The sequence below is a fragment of the Apteryx rowi genome, unplaced genomic scaffold (genome assembly GCF_003343035.1).
Source record: "Apteryx rowi isolate R43461 unplaced genomic scaffold, aptRow1 scaffold_27, whole genome shotgun sequence".
Lineage (NCBI taxonomy): Eukaryota > Metazoa > Chordata > Aves > Apterygiformes > Apterygidae > Apteryx > Apteryx rowi.
Genome location: NW_020449085.1, coordinates 232,406 through 259,090, shown reverse-complemented (window position 1 = coordinate 259,090; position 26,685 = coordinate 232,406). Strand labels below are relative to the sequence as shown.

At 43.3% G+C, this 26,685-nt stretch overlaps 1 protein-coding gene across 4 annotated transcripts in view; it reads right to left on the bottom strand.

Annotated features, from left to right (window-relative positions):
* ZNF592 (zinc finger protein 592) overlaps window positions 1-26,080 on the bottom strand; it is a 38,416-nt gene extending 12,336 nt beyond the window's left edge. The window contains exons 1-5 of one of the 4 annotated variants that reach the window (XM_026068208.1): window positions 25,711-26,080; window positions 20,041-22,385; window positions 6,142-6,320; window positions 1,424-1,600; window positions 465-624 (exon numbers count right to left, since the gene is read on the bottom strand). In XM_026068208.1, the coding sequence (XP_025923993.1) occupies window positions 465-624; window positions 1,424-1,600; window positions 6,142-6,320; window positions 20,041-22,377 (2,853 nt within the window). In that variant the 5' untranslated portion in view covers window positions 22,378-22,385; window positions 25,711-26,080. Of the gene's footprint in view, window positions 1-464; window positions 625-1,423; window positions 1,601-6,141; window positions 6,321-20,040; window positions 22,386-22,753; window positions 23,308-25,710 lie in introns of those variants that run through there. The other 3 variants (XM_026068210.1, XM_026068209.1, XM_026068206.1) reach the window with 3 other exon arrangements.
* Between the last annotated feature and the right edge of the window lie 605 nt (window positions 26,081-26,685).

Here is a 26,685-nt window from a genome sequence, read left to right as displayed (position 1 = left end):
GGCTTCAAATGCTGCACAGCCTCTCTCAGAGGCAGCTACAAGACGGCCAGAGAAAATTTACCTTTCATTATATAAATTGAGTAATACCATGGGTGGCAAACTCTTCCCCCTGCCTTCCCAGCAAAGGTAAAGCTCCCCCCAATCCTCCAAATTTAATCACTTCCTTTGGTTTAATATAGAACAGTTAACAATCAGAAAGGTCTACCTGTAGGAAACTAGCTTTTTCATTAGGTTAAATTACCTATAGATGAGAGTAATTGCCTGTACTATTACCAACTAACACAAAATGCTCTCCACTGATGTTTCCACAGTACTGGAAGTTTTTGTAATCTATTTTTCCACTAATGTGTTGACTAATTAGAACTTTCCACTTCTTCAAACCATTCCCTCACATAGTTGCTGCAAACTCTCTGAGAACTCAGAAAATAAGACCTCATATCAGTAAGCTGGTGGAAGTTACCTACCTTAACGTGCTGCATTAACTGCTGTTTCTGCATATACACCAGCTGACACTGTGGGCACTTAAACACTCCCACTAACAACTTGTTGGCATTCTGCTGAAAGTGCTCTTGCAGCAGTTTCTTCTTGTTAAAGACAGTCTCGCAAGAGCATTTGTAGATCACCCTGGAACAATTAAAAAAAAGTAAACTCACTCTCTCTTCATTAGTTATCTCAAGATGACAGTGGAAAAAGTTATCTCAGCAACTTAATGTCAGGAAGGGATGCACTTCTGATGAGCTCCGCACTCTCAGTGTATTGTCAACACACACCCACATGGTCCACTGAACCATTAACTCAATTGGGAAGAACCACAGAATGCCTCAGGCACCTACCACAGTTTTCCAAAAATAAGTATGCTTATATGTATATGCAGAACTACCTACATGTGTGTAGGTAAGTGCAGACAGATGGGAGCAGATTCAAAGTACTCTAGCTACATATTACTTCTAGTCTGACCTTTCCACAGCCCCTGCCTTAAGGCACACATTTTCAGCCCTAGCTCAAGGCTTGGAAGGGAAAGCTATGGAGTGGAAAAGGAGGTTTTCTCTAGTGATTTTCTGGTGCAATGCTGCATGGCATAACCCTCCTCTTCTTTTTGAGTGCCAGATGCAACAGCTACCCCGGAGTCATTTACCAAGAGGTGCCACTCTGGTTCCTGCTGGACAAAGGGGCGATGGTCAAGACCCTTTTTTTGTATACCTGGACCCTTCTCCTCCTACCCGAGAAGACCGTGTTCATATTGAGGAGAGCGGGCCACAGTTAGGGATGAACTCCCGTCAGTAGACAAAGCAACAGCTCTTCTTCTGCCACAAAGACAGAAACCAATAATAATAATAATAATAAAAAAAAAGGGACAGAAATGGGGAATTCTGGAGCTACCCAGCAAAGGGTAAGAACCTACAGATAATTACAAAATACTTACTGAGTAGTCTTGTGAGGCTCTGTTGGGTGCTGGCTAGTCATGTGAGCAGTGGTGCTGTCTGCTGACTTGAAGGCCATTGGACAAAAAGAACACTTGTGGAAGACTTCGCAGTGTTTCTCATGAATGTGCACTTTCAGCATGGCTAGGGTCATAAAGACAACTCCACAATGGATGCACCTGGAAGATGTATAAAAAAAGAGAGCTGAATTATCTATACAATATTGCTTCCAACAAACACACACAACTGGAAAGCACCACAGTGGGAAGCACCAGGCTACGGTGGGTCCTCATTTAGTCTCTTCAGTAGCAACATGGAAGAGGCAAGGAGGAATACAATACAGGAATTCAAAAGCTGGACATATCTCACAACTACATGTTAGCAACAATCAAACAAAACTATAAAAGAAGCCTTCAGAGCTTAAAACAACCCGAAAAGAATAAAAGGAGATGCAGTTTGGCAAAAATGCAATCCCTGCATCTGTGAAAACCAATTCAGTCATAAGTACAAGTGAAGAACTCAAAAAGTAAAAGTACCTGATGATATCTCCAGGTAGTAATAGGCAGCACAAATGGCAGTTATTCCCCCAGTACAAACCAAAACCAAAATGAGCAACAGAGAATATTCAGCTGGGAAATATTCAGTAACCCATACAATTGCTCCTCTCACTAAGCACACTAAGCACCAGCAAATAATGACAGAAACAGCAAACATACTAAAACCAGAAACATCCAAGAAATTGATTAAGCTCATTAAAATCTTGAAGATACAGGTGTTTGACTGAGTAGTGCTTGGTCTGGCAGCTAGGGGGGCGTTCCTGGAGGAAAGAGAGGAAGAAGTGCTTGCAGAGGTTGTGTATGGAGCCAAAGGACTCCTCTCTGCAGCCAAAACCGAAGACTCAGGCCCAGGAGGGTAACTATGGTCATCCAGCCATTCCAGCCTGCCACTCCTCTCAAAACACTTTCGGGACAGGCCTCAACTGATACTCCCCAAGACAGCAACAAGCGACAGCTGTACTATATTTAGCTTTAATATCCTTTCCAAACATCCACCTGACTGTTTAGCTTATTAAGGAAGCCACAAACAAACACTACAAGGGCACATGAGGACAGAGATACCTGGCCTTGCCTGGCTTGGGCCATGCCAGCTGAAGAGTTTCCCACCGTGAGTGGGCCAAACAGGAGCACCTAGTCCGCCTGGGGACCAAAGCGGCTCTAGTGACTGCTCCTAACTAGATTCAAACAAAATGACTAACAACAGATCCCTGTTTAAGCCAGCGCAGCACATATTGATCATTATAATGAATGAGCTCTCCCATGAGGAGCTTGGCTGGTCCACGGGAGGGGACAGTGCTTCCACTAGGAGGACGCAAGAGACAAATGAGGGCTAATTCCATTCAGTGAGCCAAACTGCAGCCCAGGGTTAAATACCATTTTTTCTTAATTCTGAGGTTTCCTGTTCACTAGCAGCACTACTAGCGTTTGAGCGCTCAGCAGCACTGTGGCAGACAGTACACCACTAGCTCTGTCCCAGATGGGACCCCAGCTATCTAGCAACTGGAAGAGCGCCAACCTGTATCAAAAACAAACAAGCCACTAGATTATCCCTCCATCCAAATGAGCCTTCCGACAGAGTTTAGGGAACGACTTTGTGCTTTGAAGCTGTATTTCAAAAAGACTTCAAATGGTGCAGAGGCCAGCCCAAGCTAGCCAAACCCTTTCCCCCTAAATACACACAGAAATGCTATTTTCTTAAATTTAGAAAGAAAATCAGTGACATCAACAGCTGTCGTTGTCTTCCGAAAAGCATGAAAATATTCTGCTTGGATAGTTCTGCCTTCAAGCCAGGCCCTCAGTCATATGAGACACAGAAAGAGACTTCTATTATAGTAACACCCAGGAATTGTGTCATTACGGGAGACTAAATTCCCAAGTATAAATGGAAGAACAAACACTGATTCTGACAATAAGGTCTAGCCATTACATCCAGGAATATCTGACCGGATTCTTCAACAAACTCTCACTGAATTAACAAGAGATGGTTCTGCATTATGTTTGGTTTTGGTAAGCACTAATGATCTTATACAGAATTAGCGATGAAATAACTCCCAACTCTGGGTCAAGCTGATCTAATTCACAGTAAATGGAAGTTAAACAAAAGCCTCTTCATAACCAAGAACCCCGGTGCCAAAAGGACAAACTTTGATAAAGTAAACTCATTAGTGGAGCAAAGCGGATGGAGGATCTCAGAGGCTTGCCACGTAATTTCTGTAAATAACAAATTCTGATTATCATCCAGAAAACATATCCCAAGCACAGGGGAATAATTCACAGGAGAAGATATCAGGATAGCTTCAGGGCAAGGAGGGATAGGGTAAACGTCTTGGAAAGAATCCCACAAGAACAGATAAAGCCACAAGATGTTGTGTTAACCCTCTAAATATTTCTTTCTTATGCTTTTATGTTCTGGCCCCTGAACTCTCTGGACAGCACCGAGCAGGGAAACGAATGCCATGCAGCGCCACGTCAGCGGGGACAGCTGGAAGGTGCTGGAGTTACTCGGAAAAGGGTGGGGAGGCGACATTTGGAATCATGTGGAAAGCAGCATTCAGAATAGGCTTGTTCATTTTAATTTCTGAATAAGACCTTTCCCCTCATCTTCAATGTAATCACTAGCTATGACTAAACCAAATTAAAACAATCCTACTCCAAACTTAATTGGGTGAATTGGGATGTTAGCAGAAAAGGAAACAGAACATGGACTAATCAGAAAAACAAAACCAAACTCAGAAATTCAAGAAATACAGGGATATGGTGAGAAGCAGCAAAAGCTGATCCTGGGAAGGATTTAAAAGAACTCCTAGGCTTTTCACTTCTGCAAGAAACAAAAGTAAAAGGGAAGTACTAAAGTCACTACGTGACAACAGGGTAGATGCCATGGATTATCTAGATCTGGTTCTAAAACTGAAATATTTCATCTGTTTTCAACAACGGCAATGATACCAACTCCACAGCACAGAGAGGAAGAATAACAAGGAAGGCATAGATGCAGACTTTCACCTGTCTGGTGGATTCAGCTCCCACAGGTGAGTTTGAACGGATGAGAATTAGAGAGAACTTAAAGAAATTTAACTTCTAAAGAAGCTAGTTGAAGCTAAAGAATTCCCTAAGTATCATTCTTGAGCTCTGTCTTGCTTCAGGTCTTCATTAATGACCTTGGCACAGAAAGCAGATACTCACTAATGACATCTGCAGATGGATGAAAGCTAGCATTACTGACAAGGATTAGGCCATCATAAAGATATTACTGTAATACATCTGGAATGAATAATATTTTTTTAAAAATGCAAGGTCATACACTTAAGAATCAGCACCAACCTCTGCTGTAAACTGGGAGCCCATCAACTGGAAAGAGAGGAGAAAGGACTTACACTGCATCATCGCCAGAAGACCGAGCTTCCTATATAATGCAGCTTAGGCCAGGGTGACACATTGTCAACCAAGGTGTTTTCGGAGACGGCGATGCTGTGCAAGCGGCACCTATACAATGCTCAGCATAGTGAAGCTATATCTGCTATTGGGATTCTCAGGTGCCAGTGCAATACAAACACCTGTATCAACACTGTGGTTAGGTATCTGACAGCTACTCCTACTCGCATTTTTCCCTCTAGGGGAAAACCTTTTTTTTCCCAGCATTCCTTCTTCTCTCAAATTAATTCATTTTCCAGCAGCATCGGTATCACAGCCATTTAATTTGCAATGGACTTAATTTTGTCGTAGGTTATGCCCCCCCTGCAATCAGACCCCATATTAAAAAAAAATCTGTATATAATTAAACTCAATCAGTTTAATATTTGCTTCTTCATGGTTGAAAGAAAAAGCCCTTGAAAACTTAAATGTGATTTTAGAATAAACCACACAGGGGAGGCTTCTTGAATTTGCAGACAGTCTACAAGAGCAAGTCCAACAGCAGATATTGCCCTATTCATTTTAAATTTCAGAGTTAAGTATTTAATAGTAATCAGAGAAAAATAACAGGACTTTAAGGACTCTTAAAAGGTCCCCATGTCCACTGTTCATCTCCCAGGCAAATCATCTATACCTTACCACAAGAGCAGTACTGCACCTGTGGTGATCTAAACACATAAGGCAGGCAAGGTTTGTAGAGAAATGTAATCATGTATTTTATTAAAGCAATCAATTCAGTTGAGGAAAGGACAACACATGCACACACACACCACCGCATCCGAAACCTTAGAAGCCTTCTTCCATTTGTGTCGGACCTTGGCAAGAGTTTGGAGATTTTTAGGGTCATGAAAGAAAATAATCTATGCCCTATCTGTGAAGGCACACATCCCTCAGTCCATTATGACTGACATAAACATAAGTTCAAACTGGAAAGAGATTTAGAGGATTATGATCTGCAAACTTTTCCTGTAAATATCAACTCTGAGACGATTGTCTGCAATGTGAAGTTAACACAAACAGGCAAACATCTCTCAACTTAAAGCCGGCTCAAAATCATTTCTGGTCTGAGATATCTCCTCTTAAGCTCATTTAGTATTTCCCAGTTTCAAACATGTTTTGCCACACAGAAAAACATGTCCATCCCATGTTGCATCCTCTCTTTAGCTTCCACCGAAAGGCACGCATGCTTCCCAAGATCTACATGAGCTTCCCGTTTGTTCTTGCGTTCTCAGACCTTTTGGAGCAGCACCAACCTGAATCCGACTTTGCGGGAGTAATGCAGGCAGTTCTCCTTGACGTGGGTTTGGAAATAGGCAGACCGGCACACTGCTCCGCACTCCGGGCAGCAGTAGGGAGACTTGTGAGCATGGATTCTTTGATGAGCACAGTAACTGCACTGGTTAGGTAGCATCATCTGGCACACTTGACATGTCTGATGAAAGAAAGGTCACATTAGTTATTTATTCCGTGCCGGCTTCCCCTCCCCCCCCCCCAATTCATCCTAGAAAACTTTGAGTTTTAGAGAAAGCCCCAGCACCTTCCACCCCGATGCTACAAAACTCTGCGGCTACACTGCTTGATGGCTTTTTCCAGAACAAACCAAAGTACTTTTATAACTAGCCATATCAGATGACTGTATTCCATTCTTAAACCGGGGCCTCTGTGGTTTAATTTTTTTTTTTCCCCCTAAAAAAGGAAAACAAAACCTTTCACCTCTTAGCTCAGAAAACGTTCTGCTTAGTCACTGCTTTTGTCTTAGCAGTAAAGCCTTTGAGCAGGAAAGTACTTTTCTTAACGCTGCTTCCCCCCGCAACTCAACTAAAAAGACCAGAAAAACCCAACTATCCCCCAGCTCAAAACTCTGTTAACGCTGAATGTGGTGCAGTGTTGAAATGTGGTAGCCTTCCCTACCAAAGATGCATCAGACTCTTCTGAAAAATTTCTTTTGACCACACCAAATCTGAACTTTTGAAGACTACATGCCACATGTGCTATACTACATTTAAAGATACTTCTTGGTAGCCTCACGTTAGAAATAACACAAAGACTCTTTCTCTCCCTGTTTTTATACCCTCTGTGAAATCCCATTTTTTGCCTGCCTTTAGAAGGGTGACGCTTATTAGGAATACAGTTTTGCCAAAGCAGCATCATTTACTTGATACCTAAAGCTTTTCTAGGTGGACACATAGTCCCAGTTTCAACAGCTCTCAAACCTTCGCTCCCTTTCACAGATACCTTAACTCTTCTGGATTCCTCCAAAGTCCAGGAGCAGCTTAGTGAGCTACCAGGATGTATGTTACCTAATTCCTAAGCAGCAGTATAGCGGTAGTAGATACCTACCCTCCGGACTTGTGAAACTCTCTTCCGTCATGAATAAGCCTATGCAAAATTACTCCTCTACTCCTAGCTCTACGTTATGCATGAACTGCAGCAAATGGCTCATTACGGATTATCAAATCAGGTAATTTAACTGCATCCTTTGTTCAGCTACGTTTAAAGAAGGCTACAGGGCTGATTAGATCAGAGACGGCACGAAACTGTACCCGAGGGCATGTCTGCGTAGCCCAGTGAAGCTTTTAACGTAGCGTGTGCCCACGTAGCCCTGACAGACTAAACCAAGTCAGGCAGACTTAAGCACCAGCTGGCAACCAGAGGAGAAACCTGTGCCAGAAGCCCCCAAATCTGGCAAAAACGTAACACCGCTTAGGGCCAATTCGGTTTTCTCCACTGTCACTATTCCACCCAACAGCTCTAGGACACTCCGCTATGCAATTCCCATCAGGGAACTGTCAGAAAACACTGCAGGGAGTAGAAAGCATCATTTCTATTAAAAGGCAAAGCCATGACAAATCTGAAAAGCTTCATGGAAAAGAAAGAAAGAAAAAAAAAGAAAGACTCACAGAAAGAAGAAACTGGATAAATCGCCAAACAGGCCCAAAGCCTCAAGGACACACGACTTGAGACACGTTACAAACAGCAGTTCAAGAACAGAAAATATTTGAGGAAAGAGATAAATGGGTGGAAGAAAGCCAAATGACACCCCCCACCAACACACACACCTCCAAGAAATCCATTTCAAATAAACTCAAGAGTATTTCAGCACTTCCCCAGATGCCAGAGAAACCCCCTGATTGCAGCAAGAAACCACAGCACTACCAAGACATGGGTTGAACCTGTGAAATACAAATGGGACCGGTAGCCCCAGGAGAGATTTGCTCTGAAAGGGGAGATTTTAGGGGCAGAGCACTGTCGAGCTGGATCTCCAGTTCTCCAAAGCTCTCCAACCCCCAGATAACTGCTACGAGAAGAAATTCATGGCCAGGGAAGCCTCAGGCTGTTTTATTGCTTTTTATGCAATTTCTTTCTAACTGGGTTTCAGTCTGCAGCAGGGATTTTTACTTCTTTTTGCTGCGTTAAGGCAGGCCTGCTCTCGCTTTGATCTTGCCCACTTTTTAAAGCAGACTCAGCAGAAACACAAGTAGAAAGCACCTTTGCTCTTGCAGCTTAGTGAGAAACACTTCCTCCCGGGAGCCAAAAAACTGCCTCGCCAAAGCTGATTTAGTTTTAAGGCAGCAAAAGAGACTGGGGGCTCACCTCCTCCTCACCTAGCACACCATGCCCAACACCTGCAAAGGCTCCCCTGGCGTTCTGGCAGCCGGCACACACCAAAAATCTGGATCTTCCCTGCCGTGCGCGCCTGCGTTAGCTCTGTTGAGCCACCCAAGAGGCTCAGCAGGGACAAAATATGCTAAGGTAGGGCAGAAGGAAGCATGGGGGACGACTGGCAAGAGGCATTAAAACTAATAGTTATCTTCTCCAGGCTCTGCACGAGTGGGAAGCCTGCCAGGGAGTGCATACACCCAATACGGGAATAAAAAGCCAGGCTCAGTGAGGATAAGGCTAAATGAATTTACTGTGTCTGCATCCGCTGTGGAAGAAGCTGGACAGATTCCCACACGGACACCACGCTCTGTGGGGAACTCTGAGTTCGGAAAAAAAAGAAAGAAGCTAACAAAACCCCAAACTTCAGACCAGATTGTCTCATAGAAACAAGGTTATGGAGCAAACAGACATAACGAACAGCAATGAGTCACAAGGGCAAATTAGTAAAGAATAATGGAAACCAGCATATTTAACCAGTATTAATTCTGTACTTGGGAGGAGTCAACACAGCTTCTCTCATCCTCCTTCACAGACCCATCCAAGTTCTCCAAAGAAATCAAAAAAATCTATGCACAAGAAAGATTTGACCTACAGCTTGGGCAGTCTACCTGGATTTCCTAAAGGGTTTTGACAACACCTTTTGCCAGAGGCTTTTAAGGAAACTAAGCTGCCATGGCATAAAGGAGGAAGGAATTATTTTTTTATAAATAGCTAGTTAGAAGAGAGGAATAAACAGTCACCTCTTGGATTGGAGGAAGGTCCCCAGCAGGGTTCTACTGGGATTTGTGCTCTCCTAAGGTTTAACAAGGGATTTGGGAAAGGTAACGAGCAGGGAAGTGGTTGATGATACTTGGGAAACTCAGGGCATTACAGATAAGGGCCAGCCCTGAAGAACTGCAAGAAGACAGGGCAATTAAATGGCAAGCTATATTTAGCTGTCTATTGAAATTTAAGTGATGTACATGGGTGGTTTTTTTGGGGGGGGGGGTAATATTATTCATTTTTGATGGCTGCTGAATGTTGTGCTGATGGGGCACAATCATGAGTTCTGGTCCCCTTCCTCACTCCACATAGAGAGCTGGAAAAGGTTTAGGGCAGGCAAAAATGATGACCAATGTTTTTGTGTTCATTCTCATCTTTTTCCTCCGACATCCGTGAAAGATGGCAAGGCCAGAAATCCTGGCACCTAACTGCCCCGAGGCCTCGTTCTGAGGTGGGAGCTCCTGCGCTGCGTTTGTAGAAGCAGAGGGGCAGCTGCGTCGGGGCTCCCGTCTGGGCTTCATTTTAGAGGCTCAGTGGCTTTTTCTTTTGCGACTCTTCTGCTTTTTGTAAGGAATCGTTAGCTTGCTTCCAGATGTCACATTTTTTTTAATCTCTTTTTTAGTTTTCCATGACTTTTCAAAGAAATCTGGCAGCAATTTGAGACATTCATTAGTCAGTTATTTCTAAAGCATGTTACCAGGATATTGAGTTGTGTAATGTCTGTGTTTTTCATATACTCCCGTTAACCTACGCTTTAATCAAGAGTTATTTATTACAAGTTTTCATTACTTCCCATTTGTCTGTAACATTTCATTTCAGTTTTTCCTCCAGAAGTCACATTCGTGCACACACACACATAAAAACACGTTCAGAAGCTCAGTCATTTCAGAATACTTAATTTTATTCCCATTTCTACTTATTAGCTTCTTCAGAAGGAAGGGGGAAAAAAAAGTTCACTGAAGTAGAGTTCATGTTAAAAAAAAAAAATCATTCCAAAAAATTAGTTTTACTAAATACAGTCTTGTGGTCTTTGAAGTATTTGCAAATCAGGAAACTCATAGCGCACAGCCCTATACCGAAAAGTGCCTGCGTAAAAACAGCACCATTGACCTTTCTGTTTCATTGAAACAATTGACTAAATGACTCAGTGGCAAATGGGATCCATTAACAATTTTTTTCCTCCTAACTGCCAGCGGTGTAAAGCACTCTGGATCAGAAAGTCGGAACAAGCCCCCTTAAACACTGGCACCACCGCTAAATTCCCACGGCCGATTTTCTCGCTCAAAGTCCGTAACCAGCTAGGGCACAATTCTCATTAACACACAACCAACATCTCAAAGTAGAACTTGGGGCACAAAAAGCCTTCTCTTTCACTTATTTCTGATATGTGGATTGAAAAGGAATCAGCCTTGGTACAAGTCAAGAAACTGAACATCACTTTTAGATTTGCCTTATAGTTAGAGAGGTAAGTAGCACCAACGAAGGTGGCATCCATTTAGAGAGGTCCTCAAACTACAAGGACGCTTGATGTCATCATGTACCTTCAGCCGAAAACACAGGGATATACTAACTCTAAAGCATGGGATCTGAGCTACAAGACAAAAGAGGAATTTGTAATAAGGCTAACAACTTAAAAAATAAATATATAAGGACTCAGAGTGAAACAGTAGAGGGGAACAGACGTGATATTTTTGGAATGCAAATGTATTAAAGAGCACTTGTCCTTTACATATTCAAAGCAAAAATCCCCCTCAGAAGTGCCCCAAACCCCAAGTTCTTCCCAAATCCAGCCTTTTGAAAGTTTTTCTTTTTCTACTTTAGGCAGGACTTGGGGGGCAGCTGATACTGATAGCCGAGGGATCACAGGCAGTTAGAAACGCGCAATGGAGATTAGCAGGATGTTTCTACTATAAAAAAAAATTAGCAGTGAATTACTACTTAAAGTTAACCTTTAACTTCACATTAGCTTTCGCTTACTGCCTCACTGGGACAAATGCCAGCAATCTGCATCCTTCAGAGTAGATGTTTTGCTGTGTAGTTAGATGATGTGCTGGCTCCAGCAGTAAGGCTGGTTACCGAATTTTGTGGCTCCAGCCCACACCATCAGCTCTGCAATTCCTGCCTCCAGGCTTCCCTTCCCCACCTCTGGCCTTCTTCACCTCCTGCTGGTGCACCCATTTACTGGGCCATGCCAAACATCAACAAATCCACATGCTTGGAGGATTATTTTTGACTTGTATTATTGCAACAATCCAGTTTACAACATTGCTGCACAAAAGTTTATCAACACAAGCAGAAGGGGCAGGCAGAGAATTTCTTCCCCTGCCTTTGTGATAACCAAACTGCACCCCCCAGGCTCTCTTTAAATGAATCTGTCTCACTGCATTAATATATTCAATTTATAGATAAAAAAAAAAATACCAGAGAAGCCTGTCAAACATTAACTATAAGAAGGAAAACCTAGAATCCAGCTGCCTTAAAACCACTGCATTGAAATTTCAATGACAGAATACGTGTCAAGCCCAGTCCTAATGTAGATGAGTTTATCCTAGCTAACTCCTATAAGGCATGCAACTCTTACATTGCCACACCTAAGTACAACAGAGAGGTTTTTATTTCATTGGTTATGTTTTAAAATGTCAGTCTTAAGATCCAACGAGGGAGCCTGTTTGGGCTTCAGTCTATAGGACACGATTAGAAGATGCTCTTCAATCCTACTCCAGTCCAAAACTTCAAGCTACCTGCTCTCCTGCCAATGCTAGCTTATTCTCCCTCTCCACCATACATCTGGTCATCCTCAGATTCATCTCTGCATTCCACTTCCACGCACTTGCCCAGTTCACTCTTATTTGTATTCCTTTATCTCACTCACTGCCCAACGCTCTCAAATCCAACGTCCTTCTTAGACCTTCACCAAAACTAACTCTTCCACACACATATGTCTAAACTGGTCCAAAACACCAGGGTGTTCAAGTCTCAGTAAAATCAGGCATTCAAATAAAACCTTTTTTCCTAAAAGCTAGTGTTGTTCAATAGCTGCAAAATACATTTTTGCGTATGCAGAAGAATCCCCAGTTAAAGTTTAGTGTTAAAGTCCTCTGCTCTTCCCTCCACCCTGCAACATGGTTCTTCTGCCCATCCATCAGTGGTGATGCCCATCTTATAGTCGCTCAACTCTGGTTCTTTCTTCTCACCTTCCTCCTCTTGCTTGCTCCCTGCATCCCAAAGACAGCACCATGGCTGTTCAGATTCCACTTTTGCTGTCATCTTCACTTCTCTACTTGTCCAATCACTTCTTTGCTAAACCCAACTGCAAGATTTCACTCCTCCACCTGGAAGGAAGAGATAGGGTAAACTTCTACACTCCCATTTCCAATAGTCTCTTAGTCCCTGGCATTGGCAGCGGGTTCTTGCTTCCTCTCCAACCCTGAGATTTCACGACCAGCTTATGCCAGTCTAACTACTGTCTGTCACCCAATGGGCAATCCCCTCCCTTCTTCTTGCCCTCAGGCACATGTCTCAGCCGCCTCTTTGCGCCTGCCTTCATTCTCTGTTCCCAGCTTCGTCTGAGCTGATCTGACTCCCCTGGGGGCTGCAGGATAGATATAGCTGAGAGAACAAGCGCAGGTGCGGAAGGAGCAGAAGGGGAGACTGTCCCCTTGTGCGGCAGTGACTCACAGACTGATTTATGCAGACCATGAAACTGCACCCTACCTCTCCTTCCTCCCCAGCCTCTTCTCCTCCTCATCCTAATGCTTTATTTTGGCCTCGGGGTGCAGGCTCATGCTCCTATCCTGCCACTCATCTCTTGGTCTGCGCTCCCAGCAATCACTGCCTTGAGCTTCATTCCCTCAACACATTCATCACAACAACATCCTCCACCCCTTTCCTTCTGTAAAATCCAGAAGGAAAAATTCTGTATAAAACAAAAATCAGTCTTTGCTAATACCTAAGGCTTGCATTAAGTGCCCTTGGTTTGGGAGAGGGAGAAAGTGGTCCTTTACAGGGCCACGTGAATTTTTGTTGATTTTCAATCCTCTTGCTTTCTAAAGTAAAACATGAACACATGGGGGGGGGGGGGGAAAGAAGAGAAAAAAAAAGAAGAGATGGCTGCTGTCTTTCTTGCTTGCTACTTTGCTGCTGGGAAATTACCAGTGCAGCATGTGGTCCTCCTAGCTTCTGGCAAGTTTTAGCCAATAAATTATAAAGCATTGATTTAAAAGGGGGAAGGAAGAAGAAAAAGAAAAGGCAGCTATAAAACAGCTTTTAAATAACTCTGATGTAGGTGGTGCATAAACAGGATACGTCATGATTAATTGAAAAATTCTTATTGGACAAATAAAGGAAGACAGAAGAGGAAAGAGAAGGGGAAGAACAATAGCACAAAAATGTAAAAAAAATTCAGAGGTCCTTAGTTTACATTCTGTACATTATTTAAGTCTCAGCTACCTCAGTGGGCTTTGGGTGGTCAAGTCAAAAAGACAGAACAGTAAGAAATATCTCTGGTTACCAGTAGATGGACAATTATGCCCAAGAGGGTCAGAAAGTACTTTGAATTCTTGCACATGTTATTCTGCACTATTCTATCCTTCCAAAAAAACAAATAAGCTTGCTTTAAAACCAATTTGTATGTTTTGTTCGTTACTCCTACTGGAAATCTCTTCCAGAATTCATTCCTCAGATGATTAGACACCATTTTCTAATTTTCAGGGTAAATCTATTTGAGTTTGGTCTTGCATCAATGCTGCCCTTCAGCTTAAAAAGCTCTTCTCTATAAACATCATGTTGGATAGAGAGTGGCCTTGCACACTCTTGCTCTTTTAGGAAAGAAATCAAAAAAAGCAATGCACTAGGAGCTGCACGGTTTTTGCTCGTCTCCTGTAATTTAAGCCCAGTTCTGTAAAGGCGACAAAAATTGCCTGATGTTAACCACATAGGCTGATCCCTGCAAGTCCTGGGGTGAAAATGCACAGGAAATACTCCAGCCTTGACCGACAGCCTGATTTAGTGTCCTCAGTATCATGCAGTTCAGAGACCCGCTGCAAGAGCTTGCAGAGCCCAGCAGCCAGGTTGGGCAGTCAGGAAACATCATGTGGACTCTCAAAGGAGCCGAGTTCAGTGCAGCCTAAGAATACAGGAAACACTTGATTTTTGCAGATTTAATTTCTGGAAGGAAAAAGAGGGGAAAAAAAAAAAAAAAAAGAGAGAAAACCATGTCCAGTATAGTGCTACAGTTGCCTGCCTCTGTGAAATTAGAAGATAAGACTCCTAAAAACCATGATGGGGGGGGAAAAAAAGAGCGTCGTGTGTGGAAAGAGTGTGTATCTCTGTGTTGTCAGAGTGGAAAAAAAAAAAAAAAAAGAGAGAAAACCACAACCCTCAGCTTATATTCTGGCCAGTACAGTACTGAAGGAGACCCTTCCTCTGTTATCAGGTCTTTGACAAACTAAACTAACAAAGGTCTTCTAATTTCCCCTCAAAGTCATCTTTCCATTTCTCTGATCATTCCTTCTTCATTCGTTCCAGTCCATCTCTGTAAAACACAGGTGAACAGAACAATATACATTTCTCCAGGCAAGTTCTTTCTAGCCACAACAGGGATTAATTATAATACTTATATTATACTATGTAATAAATATAAATGGGAACCTGGTTAGTACACTGCAGGTTAACATATAACCCTTGCACAACTGTATCGCCTTAGTCATTCAGAGTCTTCTTGTGCCCAAATACACGTCCTGCTTTTCAGTTGCTTCATCCCATTCCTACTCAGTCTTCAAGGCCATCTAGGTCCTCCTGAAAAATATCCCCAAATTTTTCCCTTCCGCTATGTTCTCTTATTTGCTGAGCCAGCAAAGTTTTATCTACACTTTCATCCTCCAAGGTCCTTAATATGAATATTAACTAAGATTTATCTTAAAAACATTCCTAAGGGAATCTTATAAGCAACCTGCCTCCAGTTGCAGTCACCTCTTTTACCTGGTTCTGCCCAAACCTCCTAATTCAACTTCCTCAGCACAACTGTTCCCCACATGGCACTCGATCAACTATCTCACTGATCACAAAGAGTCAGATCTACCATTTCTCTAATCCCTCCCTCCCCCGCTCCCCCCAAAAAAACATAGAAGATGTGTATCAAAGTAGTTTGGCATAATCTAGCTTTGTTTTGCTTTCCATTTGCACCTATTTAATTGTCCTTTTTCCCCTCAAACTTGCTCGGAAACGTAGCACACTGCTGCAGTCAGACCAAACAGACCTGAAGTTACCTGGAACATCTGCTACCAGCTTTTGCACCTCTGGAGAATAACAAACGTAATACCCATAAGGCAGCTCAGCTCATAGCTTGACTGAAAAATAAATAAATAAATCAAACCGACCAGATTTTCAAATTCACATACCATTTCCTTCTTGTGTTCAGAGACAGAAAAGCTGTAAACAGATCCCATCAAGTGACTCAATTCACAAGCTCACAGAAATTGCAAAATTGGCCTCAGAAGACTTCAAAAAAAAAATAAAGCAACTGCGATCTACCAATATGATCTGCTCAAAAGATATGTCCAGTAAATCCAGTTCTTTCTATTTCTGAAATGGATTAATTCACAATTCTTAAAGCCTATATCCTCACTATAAGCCACAGAGATCCTACTTCAGTATTTGGATAAAATAACCTGCCTCCATCTTATGCATACGCTGTATAAAAATAAGCCAGGTTGGATTTCCCTGCTGTACTTTGAACAAGAGCAGTCATGTACCTATTGCAAATCTATAATGTAATATTAAAGCCAAGCTCACAATTGTGCTAAAGGTCTTTCCATTCCACTTTCTCAATTATAGCATCGTCCCCTTCCCTTCCTCTCCCTCTCTCCAAATTTCCTCCTTTCCCTGCTGTCCAGACGACATCCATATCTTGGTTTCTTCCTCCAAAACAACCATGATCCAGTACTGTCATTCTCATTTTGGCCACACCTAGAAAACTCATGTAGCTCTTTAGCATTCCTATTACCACGGACTTTACTCAGGGCTAGTCAGAAAGTTTAAGACAAAATATTTTCCAAACTGCCAAAAGGAACAAACTAATAGAAAACCCAACAATCATTTTATTTTCCTTTTAAATGGGTATTGGAAACGTGAAGATGCCAAAGTAATTCACAAAGTCGTGGCAAGAAATTCCAATTAAAGTGAGAAGTCTTAAGTATCAATACAGGATACATTTTCTTGTGTAGCAAAGCCGGCTTAAGCTGTTGCTCTCTCTCCAAACTAATCATTCCTGCCTCTTACTGCTGCTTGTTCATCCTTCAGTTGTATCACTGCAATGTGAAACTGCATAATTGAAACTATCAGAGTGAAAAAATACGTCTTCTCCCTTCCACCTCTATTCTTATCCAGCCCTGTTGGATAATATGCCTTCCCTTCCTTCTAAACAAGGTGACGTTCCCATTCCACATCAGGGCTAAAAATTTCTTTTGAGTTAAAAGCACTGTACTCTCCAGAGCTTCAAACTCTGCTTGGTTTCTCAGCTTATCTTCACCTTAAGATGTTTCCTGCAGGAGGGCAGGAATGGTTAATAATCCAGATGTGGTGTCACTTGACAGAAAAGCTCCAAAAAGCATAGATCAAAAAACTATTTAGCTTATTTTACATAGGCTGGGGTCTCAGTCTCCTGGGACTTACTCCAACTAACAGCAAACCACACACTATCCCCACAGCAAAGAAGAAAATTCAGCAGGCAGACCAACCAACCAATTATCTGACAGTCGGAGAGCTGACAGCCCATCTTCCACCTGCAAGCCCACAGGATCCCACCTAGAAGTCCCAAATGGAGAGCTGGATTAAGCCGGCAGCGAGCATTTGAGCACCGTGCCAAGGCCATGATGAGAAACTGAGAACAAACACAACCGCACATGCTGGAACTAGGAAGAGGAGGTGGGAACACCCAAGGAAGTGAATGGTACAAATTTGGGAGATGCAACTCCTGGGCTACATTCATCCCCACGGGGTTTTGCCATTCAACAGAGAACTTAACGTTACATTTGCAAATACACTTTTACCCTTTATTCTCTTATTCAGCCAAAGACATTCTTTCCCTTCCACATCCATCTATCCCTCCCAAGAACCCACTTTTGAAGGATAATCTGGTACCGGGGTAATCTGAATATAACAACTGATGATGAGCTTTAGGCTATAATACAGTGGGGACCAGCTCTGCTGCAAACAAAACTGAAAGGACTTTTTCTGCTTGCTGAAGCTCTTTGAAAGGTAGAAATCAAGCCATAGCTTTATTTAGAAAGTATCGAGACACTCTGTACTTTACGGACACATGGGGAAGAGTTTGTGACTCAACTCTGGGATTGAGCACAATATTCAAAAATACAAAACTCAAAATACTAGGTGGTCATTTGCTAGCTTTAGGACATGACAGTAATTTCCCTCCTCACTATACCTTTCTTCTTAAGCAAGGTCTCAACACAGTAGGAAAATATCCCCTACTAGGGGATAAAACTAAAACGTTATGCTGAATGCAGCTGTTACACAAATACTTTCCTCAGCAGCACAATTTATACCACTGCCCCCAAAACAAGTGACATGGCACAACTATGGAGATGAAAGCAGATGGTGTGGGCAAGAGGAGAAGAGGAGTATTTTTCAACTGCTTTTGCCACCTAAGAAAGTGTCTATGAAACTAGATGCTCGGTCATTTCTAGCTCCTACCAACATTCCTTTTTCTGACTTAAATAAAAATAGCAATCCAAGTTGTCTTCATTAATGCAGAGTCAGGGATGTCCTCAGCATCTACTCAGAGTGACTTCAGCCAGTTCATGTCTTCCTATTTCAGGAGCTTAAGACACATACTCCAACAGTCTTAACTACATCCTTCTCATGCCACATCCCAATAAAATCATAGCATAACATTACTCTTGCTTTGTAATGAACAGGAGCGACTTATAGCTCCCCTATGAGAAGGCAGCCTACTTCACAGAAAAGCACCAGCTGAAGGCAGGTGGGCACAAATTCTTATTTCCTTAAGAATTTTACCAGTTTTGTTGGAAGAGATGTTCTGGGAATGGTATGGAGCACCACAGGGCAGTCTGGAGGACAGCAGATACACTGAAAAAGGACTCTCAGTGCAATGCTGTAGCAAGAGGATGAATGGATCCCTTTGCATATAAACTTGGAAAGATCAAGTAGGGAGGAGATGGTCTTACAAGTTCTACTGTCCACTCTTTTCCAATTTTTTCAACACTTATATTCACAAAAATAACCTGACATCTACAGAACATAACTTGAAGCAAGAGGCTTAAACTCTTTTCTCAGTTAAGTTACAGAATCAATGATTTGATTATAGTCTAAAAATACTATCAGACATTTCTTCCCTCTGTAAGTAGCTCTCAAATTGATAACCCCACAACAAAAATAGGAAATACATTTTTGACATGACTCATTAACATTTTAGCTCCCTTAGGAGCACCCACTGTATCCCTTCACCTGAAGGTTTTAATTCAAGACTGCTGACATTTCTTAAAAATGCACCATGGTTCAAAACCAACTTATGGTGCTGACAGAGCCCAGTGCTTGCTGGTCTGCCTTACACAGAAACCTGATTATGCGGCCATGACAATCCCTTCTAGCCTTACCATTTTTCACCTGATAAAAATCATTCAGGCATAAACTGTTTTTTGCTGAAGATGAATTTAAGAGAAAGATAACAAAGCACCTAAGTGGGACCACAGTGTGCCCATGTTAGTAACCTCAATATTCCTGTTATCCATTTAACTAGAAAAGGGATGCTCTGGAGCATGCAACTACTAAGATGGCCAGGACAGAGACTGGCAGTCACATCCCCGGGATGTCTCATATTGGCATGGAGCCCTTGTTTATGGAGCTTATGGAGGAGTTCATACTAGGAGTCTGCCAGCAGCCAGAGGAACATGGAAAGCTTTCATTTCATCTAAAGAGATAAGCAGAAAGGATTCTTCCTCCTCTTCAACTTTAGATTCTTCTATATTCAGAAGGTATTGACCATACCCTCTAAAAATAAACGAACAGAAAGCCCCCCAAGCCTGTGGTTTGCCAAGTCCACGCTGTTGTCAGAACACAAGCGCCACCACATATGTCACACTGCTAGCCTCTCTGCCAGTCCCATCCCACTCCTTTACCAGGCTGAAAGTAAAAGCAGCTCCCAAAGTCCACTGTTACACAGAAGATTTTGGCACAAGTTCTACATAAGGTGAAATTACATTACGTCAGATTTTCTCTAACCAAGTTTAGAGCACAAAAATCTGTTTAAGGTACCACTCTGCTGGTCTTCCCCTACAGTGCTCTTGCACACCTCAGCTAAGTGATTCTTGATCTCCAACACCAACTTCCTTTGATGCTCGTGGATCTCCGCAGTCCTTACTGTCCATTACCTGCCATCCCCATAGTTAAAGACACCACCCCCTTACTGTTTTCAAAGTGTAGGAAGAAGGTAAGAAAGCAATACTAACATGCCCAAAATAGAAGATTAACATTCAGTGCAGTCTCCTCAGATGCACACAGAGACCACTATGCCTGGGCTCACTGGCCTCTGTGCATGTATCCCAAATCTTCCCCACAAGCAGCTTTCTAGACAAAGTAACTCATTTGCCRCTATGATGCCTGTTTTATTCCCAGAGGACAATATACTAAAAAACAAACAAACCAACCAACCTCAGGGCGATTTAACTAGTAATATTAAAATGATGACTTACCAGTCTCTCATTATCTTCTGAGGTTCTCTGGTAATGTGCTGCTAAAGCAATATAATCTTGCGCCTGCTTGTTACATTCAAGACACTTAAGTCCATGACGGGTTAGTCTCAATGGGTCCGTATACAGAGGCAAGGCTGGTTGAGTGTTAGAAGAAATTCCTACGCCACTTCCTGAAGTAGCATTGGGCTTATGTGAAGGAGAGGGGAAGCGCAAAGTCTGAGGAGCCAAAGACACTGAAGAGCTCGTAGGAGAAGGTGAAAACATTTGGTCTAAGGAAATTGGTTTCATTAGCAGCTGAGAACACTGCATGATAAATCCTTTGCTCTTATGATCTCTTGCATGTTTAAGCAAGCTACACTTATTAAAAAAAAGTAGCATAGTTGAACACTGAGTGCACATGACTTCAATATGAACACTTCGTCTACTATAGTGTTGAGTTAGGCTTTTCTCTAAGGCAAATGAATCCCCACATTCCAGGCAACAATACCCAGAAGCAGGTAAATTAATACTGGTGTCAGGTGGAGGGCTAAGGTTTGGGGTATATATTGGCACCGGATTGGCACTGTGTAGTACTTTATTAAATGCCTCCACAATTACAGGAGCAGCTTTCTTTACTTGATGTACCAGTGGCACAGACATTTGTGTCAACTGAGGCTGACTTCGCCTCTGCGCGGATGACTTTGCCGTAACAGAAGCAGCAACACTATGCGGAACTAAATTGAGATTTGCCAAGTGCACAGCTTTAGGAAGAAGACTGGAGCTGGTCGCATTAGACGGCTGCACCACGATGCCCTGCTGCTGCCTCTTGTTCAGCTGCTGACCCACAATACCTACTTTTATGGCACCACTGCTGCAGTTTGGCAGTGGAGATAGAGACACAGCAGATGCGTTATTTGCAGCAATATCTGTTTTCATACTATCTGCATAAGGACTCGCTACATTTGACAGCTGGATAGCCACAACAGCCCCATTTTTGGTTGAATTCTTGCTAGCCTCATTTTCCATTACTGCACTAGTGTCAGGGGAAGGTAAAGACTTGATAAACTCTTCAGCAGATGAAGTTTCCACAGGTGATTCTTCTGAAGATTTGCCCAACTCATCAGTTTCTGGCAAAATTCTAGTTACAGTTCTTTTAATTTCACCAGAGGATGTTTTGATAGTCTTTATCCTAACTTTGGGAATAGCTGGCGGAGAGCCCGCTGCCATGGAAGGAGAGCCTTTCCCGCTACTGTCACTGCACACACTTCGAGGACTCTCAGGCTGCTTGCTGGCCTTCCTTACCACCTCTAAGGGGCTTCGCGGACTCTTTGGTGACTTAGGCATTTTTGGACTTCCCTTCATTCCATCTTTAAAAGGACCAGAAGGTTCTTTTGTAAGACTCGATGGATCACCTTTTGGAATACATGCAACTTTTTTGGCCTGAAGAGCTACTAACGCAGCCACACAGGATGACAACTTTGAATGAGTTGGCTTTAACCTCTGGCGAGGAGGTACCGATGAGGATATGTTCAGCTCAGGCACAGACCCTTTACTTTCTCCTAAATTACTGTTAGGGAGGTCTCCAAACACCAAGCCTTCTCCAAGAAAACTATTGGTATCTACCAAGTCCTTGCTTGATTCCACAAATCTCTCTGTTGCTTTGTCTTGCTCTCTTCTGCTCATTTCCAGCCTACTTTCTGGCTGGCAGTGAATTTCCATCTTTTGTTCCTTCTTACAATACTGATCAAACATGCTTAATTCTGGCTCTGGTACCTTCCTAAAATGATCTAGTACTGAAGCTCCTGTAGGAATATACATTGACGGTGGTGGAAAATACGGAGTTTGGGCATGTTTTGGTTTATCAACAATGCTGTTTTCTTTGAATGCATCCTCTGGTTCAGGGCTGGAAATAGGGCTAAACTGACTAAATGTTGGTAAAGGTTCCGACTTGGACTGGTCCAGTTTTTCAGAGTAACTTCTTGAGCTATCACCATTAATAAAAGTTGACTCAAATTTCCCATAATTATGCACCAAAGTGTGAGCCTCTGATGGCAAATCAGAGCCACGAAACCCATTGTGTAACAGACCAGTCCCGAGATGATTCCCTTCCTTTTCTGCTTCAAAGGACTCCTGACGACTTGTGTTCTTCACAATAACACTAACGACAGGAGCATCAGAGGGAGGCAAGGAGTGGGATAAGGACACATTTTCATCTATGCAGATTCCTGATGACTTCAGGTGATTTTCATTCTCCTCCCCAGCTGATGGGATAGTCTCCTTGGCATCAAGGCTAGTCGGATCAGGGATGTCAAAAGCAGCCAAGAGGTCATCAAAGTCTGGGGTTTTCATGTCCCCCATGATGAAAGCTACAATTGAAAGCAAAATACTTCATCAGGTATATTTCCCCCAAAGACAAACTCTGAAAGAGTCATTTGCATAAACATCTTATGTGACAAAAAACACAACTACCCAAAACGCTAATGCAATGGGGTACCAAAGCTAGAAACATCTGCTTGCAGTCACTTCAGCTTCCATTTTAACTATTCTGAGACTGACTGTCTATACACAAAAATATTAGCTGTGCGGGGCCCAGCTTTTTCAACACCACCTGCTTGGCAGAATAGTCTCAGGGCCAAAACAAGCTCTCCAATGGGAAGGGAACCCCACACTGGCTGTTCCAGGCCCATTTCGGCTGGCATCAACCTGAACTGCTGCCAGGCTATTTTCACCTGACCTGAGGCTGAGAGCGGGGGGTCTCTCATGAGCTTTGGTTCTCAACTTGTGTGTTCTCTTCTCCGCCTTCTGCTGCGCTGTTTTGCAGGACATCACCGGGAAGGAACTTCTCCTGCCCTAACCCACCAGTAGGCTCGGTGAAAGCTCGATTCGCATCCTGCCTGGGCTGCTAGGGGCAGATGGCAAGAGACAGGAGCTGTTCGCCTCCTGTCCGGCAACACAGCCTGCCACCTCCAGGTTGGCTGCAGTGGTCTCAGGTCACAGCAGAGCTGCTGCTGGTGCTGCAAGCAAAGCGGTGAGAGACTGCATCCCCTTCTTCCAGTATCCCTCACAACAGGGCTGGTTCAAACACAGCCTTTTAAGCATCACGTGCAGGGGGCATGTTTTCAACCTGTCAGATACATCACTGCTCCAAAAACAACTGTTATTAGCCTCAGTAGACTCAGAAGTACCTTACTATGCTATTTTTTTTAAAGAGCTAAATGACAATCACTGCTAATTTTGCAACAGATTGTCTTATCTGAAGAATTCAGTCCTGCTTCAAGCAAAAACCCCAGAAGTAAACAGGTGGCCCACGAGAAACAGCACTGAAAAGTGAGATGACTCCCTACCCACAGCATTTTAAATAATAGAAGTCTTTACTAAATATTTTAGTACAGCAGCTCAAAGTGCTGTAAACCAAGTGGGGGTTATTTCAAACAGAGGGTCAGTTCTGTAGCCCGTAACTAGGTAGTGATATCACCAGGCAAAACTGCCCAAATACAGAATGGTGGATTGTATCTGAATCATAATAAAAATGACATTCCTAGCTAGTTCTCTTTATAAGCCCTCCAGAAGGGAAGTGGAGACCTAGACACTAGCTGCAGAGTCCTACTAAAGCAATGATCAAGCTTTGATGAGAAGCATGATGAAAACTTTGACAGCACAGAGTTGTTGGAACATTTGTATTCACAACCGTAAGGGATTCTGGTTTTCCCCCCTCATTTAATTGAAATGGTTTAAAGCTGGTGCTATATATAGACTTTCTGAATATTTAATAAGCCATTCTTTTAAGACATTTTGTTGAAACCCAAAGTTTATGTGAACTGAGGTACACAAGGAAAAAATAAAAAATAAAGAAGAAACCCAAAGAGTGTCAACTGAGCTAAGCAGAACACCAGCTCCTATGTGGCAAGGAGCACCCACAGGCAAGGTAAATTCTGCCATGCTTACTGACTCGGTCTGCATCAGTGCTGCTGGAGCCAGCAGCAAGCCAGGGAGACAGCAGGGGCAGCAAGCACCCAAAAGGAGGGGGAAGAGTTGGGAGCAGAGGTGCAGGTGGAGAGGAGAGGAGGACCCTGGGACAAGGAGGAGCGAGGAGAAAGAAGCTATTTGGTACCTTCCAAAAAATCTGGGGGCCACTGATGTAAGACTGCTTTCATTATTTATGACGGGAGAAGAAAAAAAGTTTGTCAAGTATCATGTTAAAACAAAACAAAACTCTTCCTGCCAAATTGCTGGTGAACGGAACAATTTCCAGAGCCGGCCCAAGAGAAATCACTTCAGCACCAAACAAGAGAACACGCTGCTCTTTGAGCTTTAGTTCGGCTCTGCCTGCAGACAAGCCCTGGAGGTGTTGCTTTGGTTAATCTACTGCAAAACACTCGGTGGAGATTTACTTGGCTTAAGAGTGGCTCACTGTGGTTTAGCTTAAACTTGTTCTTGTTCTTAAATTAAACCACAAATATGAATGTCCACAGAGGGCTCTGCAATAATTTACAATTAGATCCCTCAGCAAGGTAGGGCAACTTTGCATTTAGTTAAGTCCCTGGAAGCTCAGAAGATTATCCATATGCTTCAAATCACCAGCAGTTGATAAAGAGTTTAGAAACACCCCAGATTATAGCAGTTGGCAAGGAGTATGGACCTGAAACTTCCCTTTCCTTTGGGTGGGAAAACTTGTGCCATTTGGGAGCGAGAACTAGGCATCATTCAGCTCCTGAAATTTCTGGCATACAAATCCTTATGCAAGGAAGACACTTCCTTCCATAACTTGGAATGCCCAAGGGCTACATACAAAAAAATAAGCTTGCCAATCACTCATAAAAAGCTTTTGACCTTTCCCTTCTCACCCCCACCTCCAAACACCTATCCACATCTTTGGGTGCTATAGTATTTTAAAAATATAAGACAGAACAAAATCAAGGTATCTGGAGCATTGCAAAATAAGCTTTTCTTGGAAGAAATCCCATGTTTTCAGAAGATTTTGCGTATGTCTTCAAGTCCTATAAAAGACTAGTTTATGCTCTTTGCTATTACTAGAGAGAACACAAGTCTCTACTCAAGTATTTCTTAACAAAATTGTTTCTTAAACTTGTCGTATGTGACGCTACAATTTCTCAAAATAAAGCAAATTGAACACAGGTTCTGGAAAAGACCAAGTAGATATCGATGGAAGAGATTTTTAAATGACATAAATTTAAAATTTTGCCTAAGCACCAAACATTTATTTCTGTTCTTAGACAGCAAGGAGAAAGAGTTATAATTAAGTATATACAATAAATTCTACCAAAGCCTTCCACAAACTAGCTTGTGAGGAAAGCAGAGCATCCATCCTTACCTAATGCAAGTCCTTAGCACTAGAGCTAGTTAAAAAACAAGTTATGAAGGCAATTTGCTCTACTTGCATATGCAAATATGGAGGTTGAGATTTGCAAAGCAATAGGTGAGAGACAGGTCAATAAGATAAGCAAAGAACAAGGACTTATAGAGTAAGATGCATACATTTAAGTGCACAAAAATGGCATGTTTCTGGAGGAGGCCAGGAACCTAGAACTCTCCAGGCCTTTCAAAGAAACTGTGAATTCATTCTAGGTAGTCTGATAAGCCCCAGGGCCTTCTGCGCTGGCTAAGTTTCAAGATTGCACATTCAACTAGAGGTAGGACAAGACCAGCTTCCCATAGGTGCATTAGACAAACCTTTTATTGGCAGTGTTATTCCTGTGGACTTTCTGAGATCTGCAATAGCTCCTCTGCAGATTTTAAAACACTGCGTGACATGCTGTTCAAGGAAGAAGCTCAAGATTGCCACCTCATATTAAAGCGTGACAATACAATCATACCAAGGTAGGCATCCTACAAAAAATAAGGACTTCTAAGTCTACAAAACAACAGCGAGGGACAAGGGAAAAATACATGCCAGTGGCAGCTCTCTGTGTGACTCCTGGGTGCAGGGAAGTCAGACTTTTTCTGGCGGGGGTGTGGGAGGGAGGCAGACAGGGCCTGGTTGCCAGTGGAGTACTTTGGGAAGGCTGGGATGGCAGGAGCGGTGACTGAGGAAGCACAGGGAGCATACGCCAACTGGCAGCGGGAGAAGAAACTGAGTTGGTTGAGGAAAGCAGCAGTCCAGGGACTGTCAGCAGGCAGAGAGTTTGGGGAGGTTAAAGGAACAGAAAACTTCGCCAACAGGGGGGAGGATCAAATCGGAGGTTGCACAAACGCAAACAAGACCGAGGGCTGTATCTAATGTTTTAACACGCGTTCAAGTTTTAGGAGCGCTGTAAAGGAATGTGGCACATTCCAGAGCAGCTGCAGGAGCGGTGCGAGCAGGGCTCCACGGCGCTGCGGACCAGGGGCCGAGGAGGCAGCCAGGCTCCCGCAGAGCGAACCAGGGGCCCCCAGGTGCCGGTTCTGCCCCAGCCTGCGAGGTGGGCCCTGCTCCACAGCCCCCGGCCACGCACGAACGAGAAGGCCGAGGGGGGAGGCGGGGGCAGGGGCCAACGGCCCCATCCCTCGGCACCCTCAGGCGCTGCAGTTTTTCTCCCCCCCGCCCCCGCCTCCAGCAAACGGGATGGGGCCTGCCGGGGCCGCGCCGTCCGCGCTGAAAACCCACCGGAGACAATGGGGGCGCCACGGCTGCCCGGACACCGCCCGCCGCCCCCGGGACGGCACCTG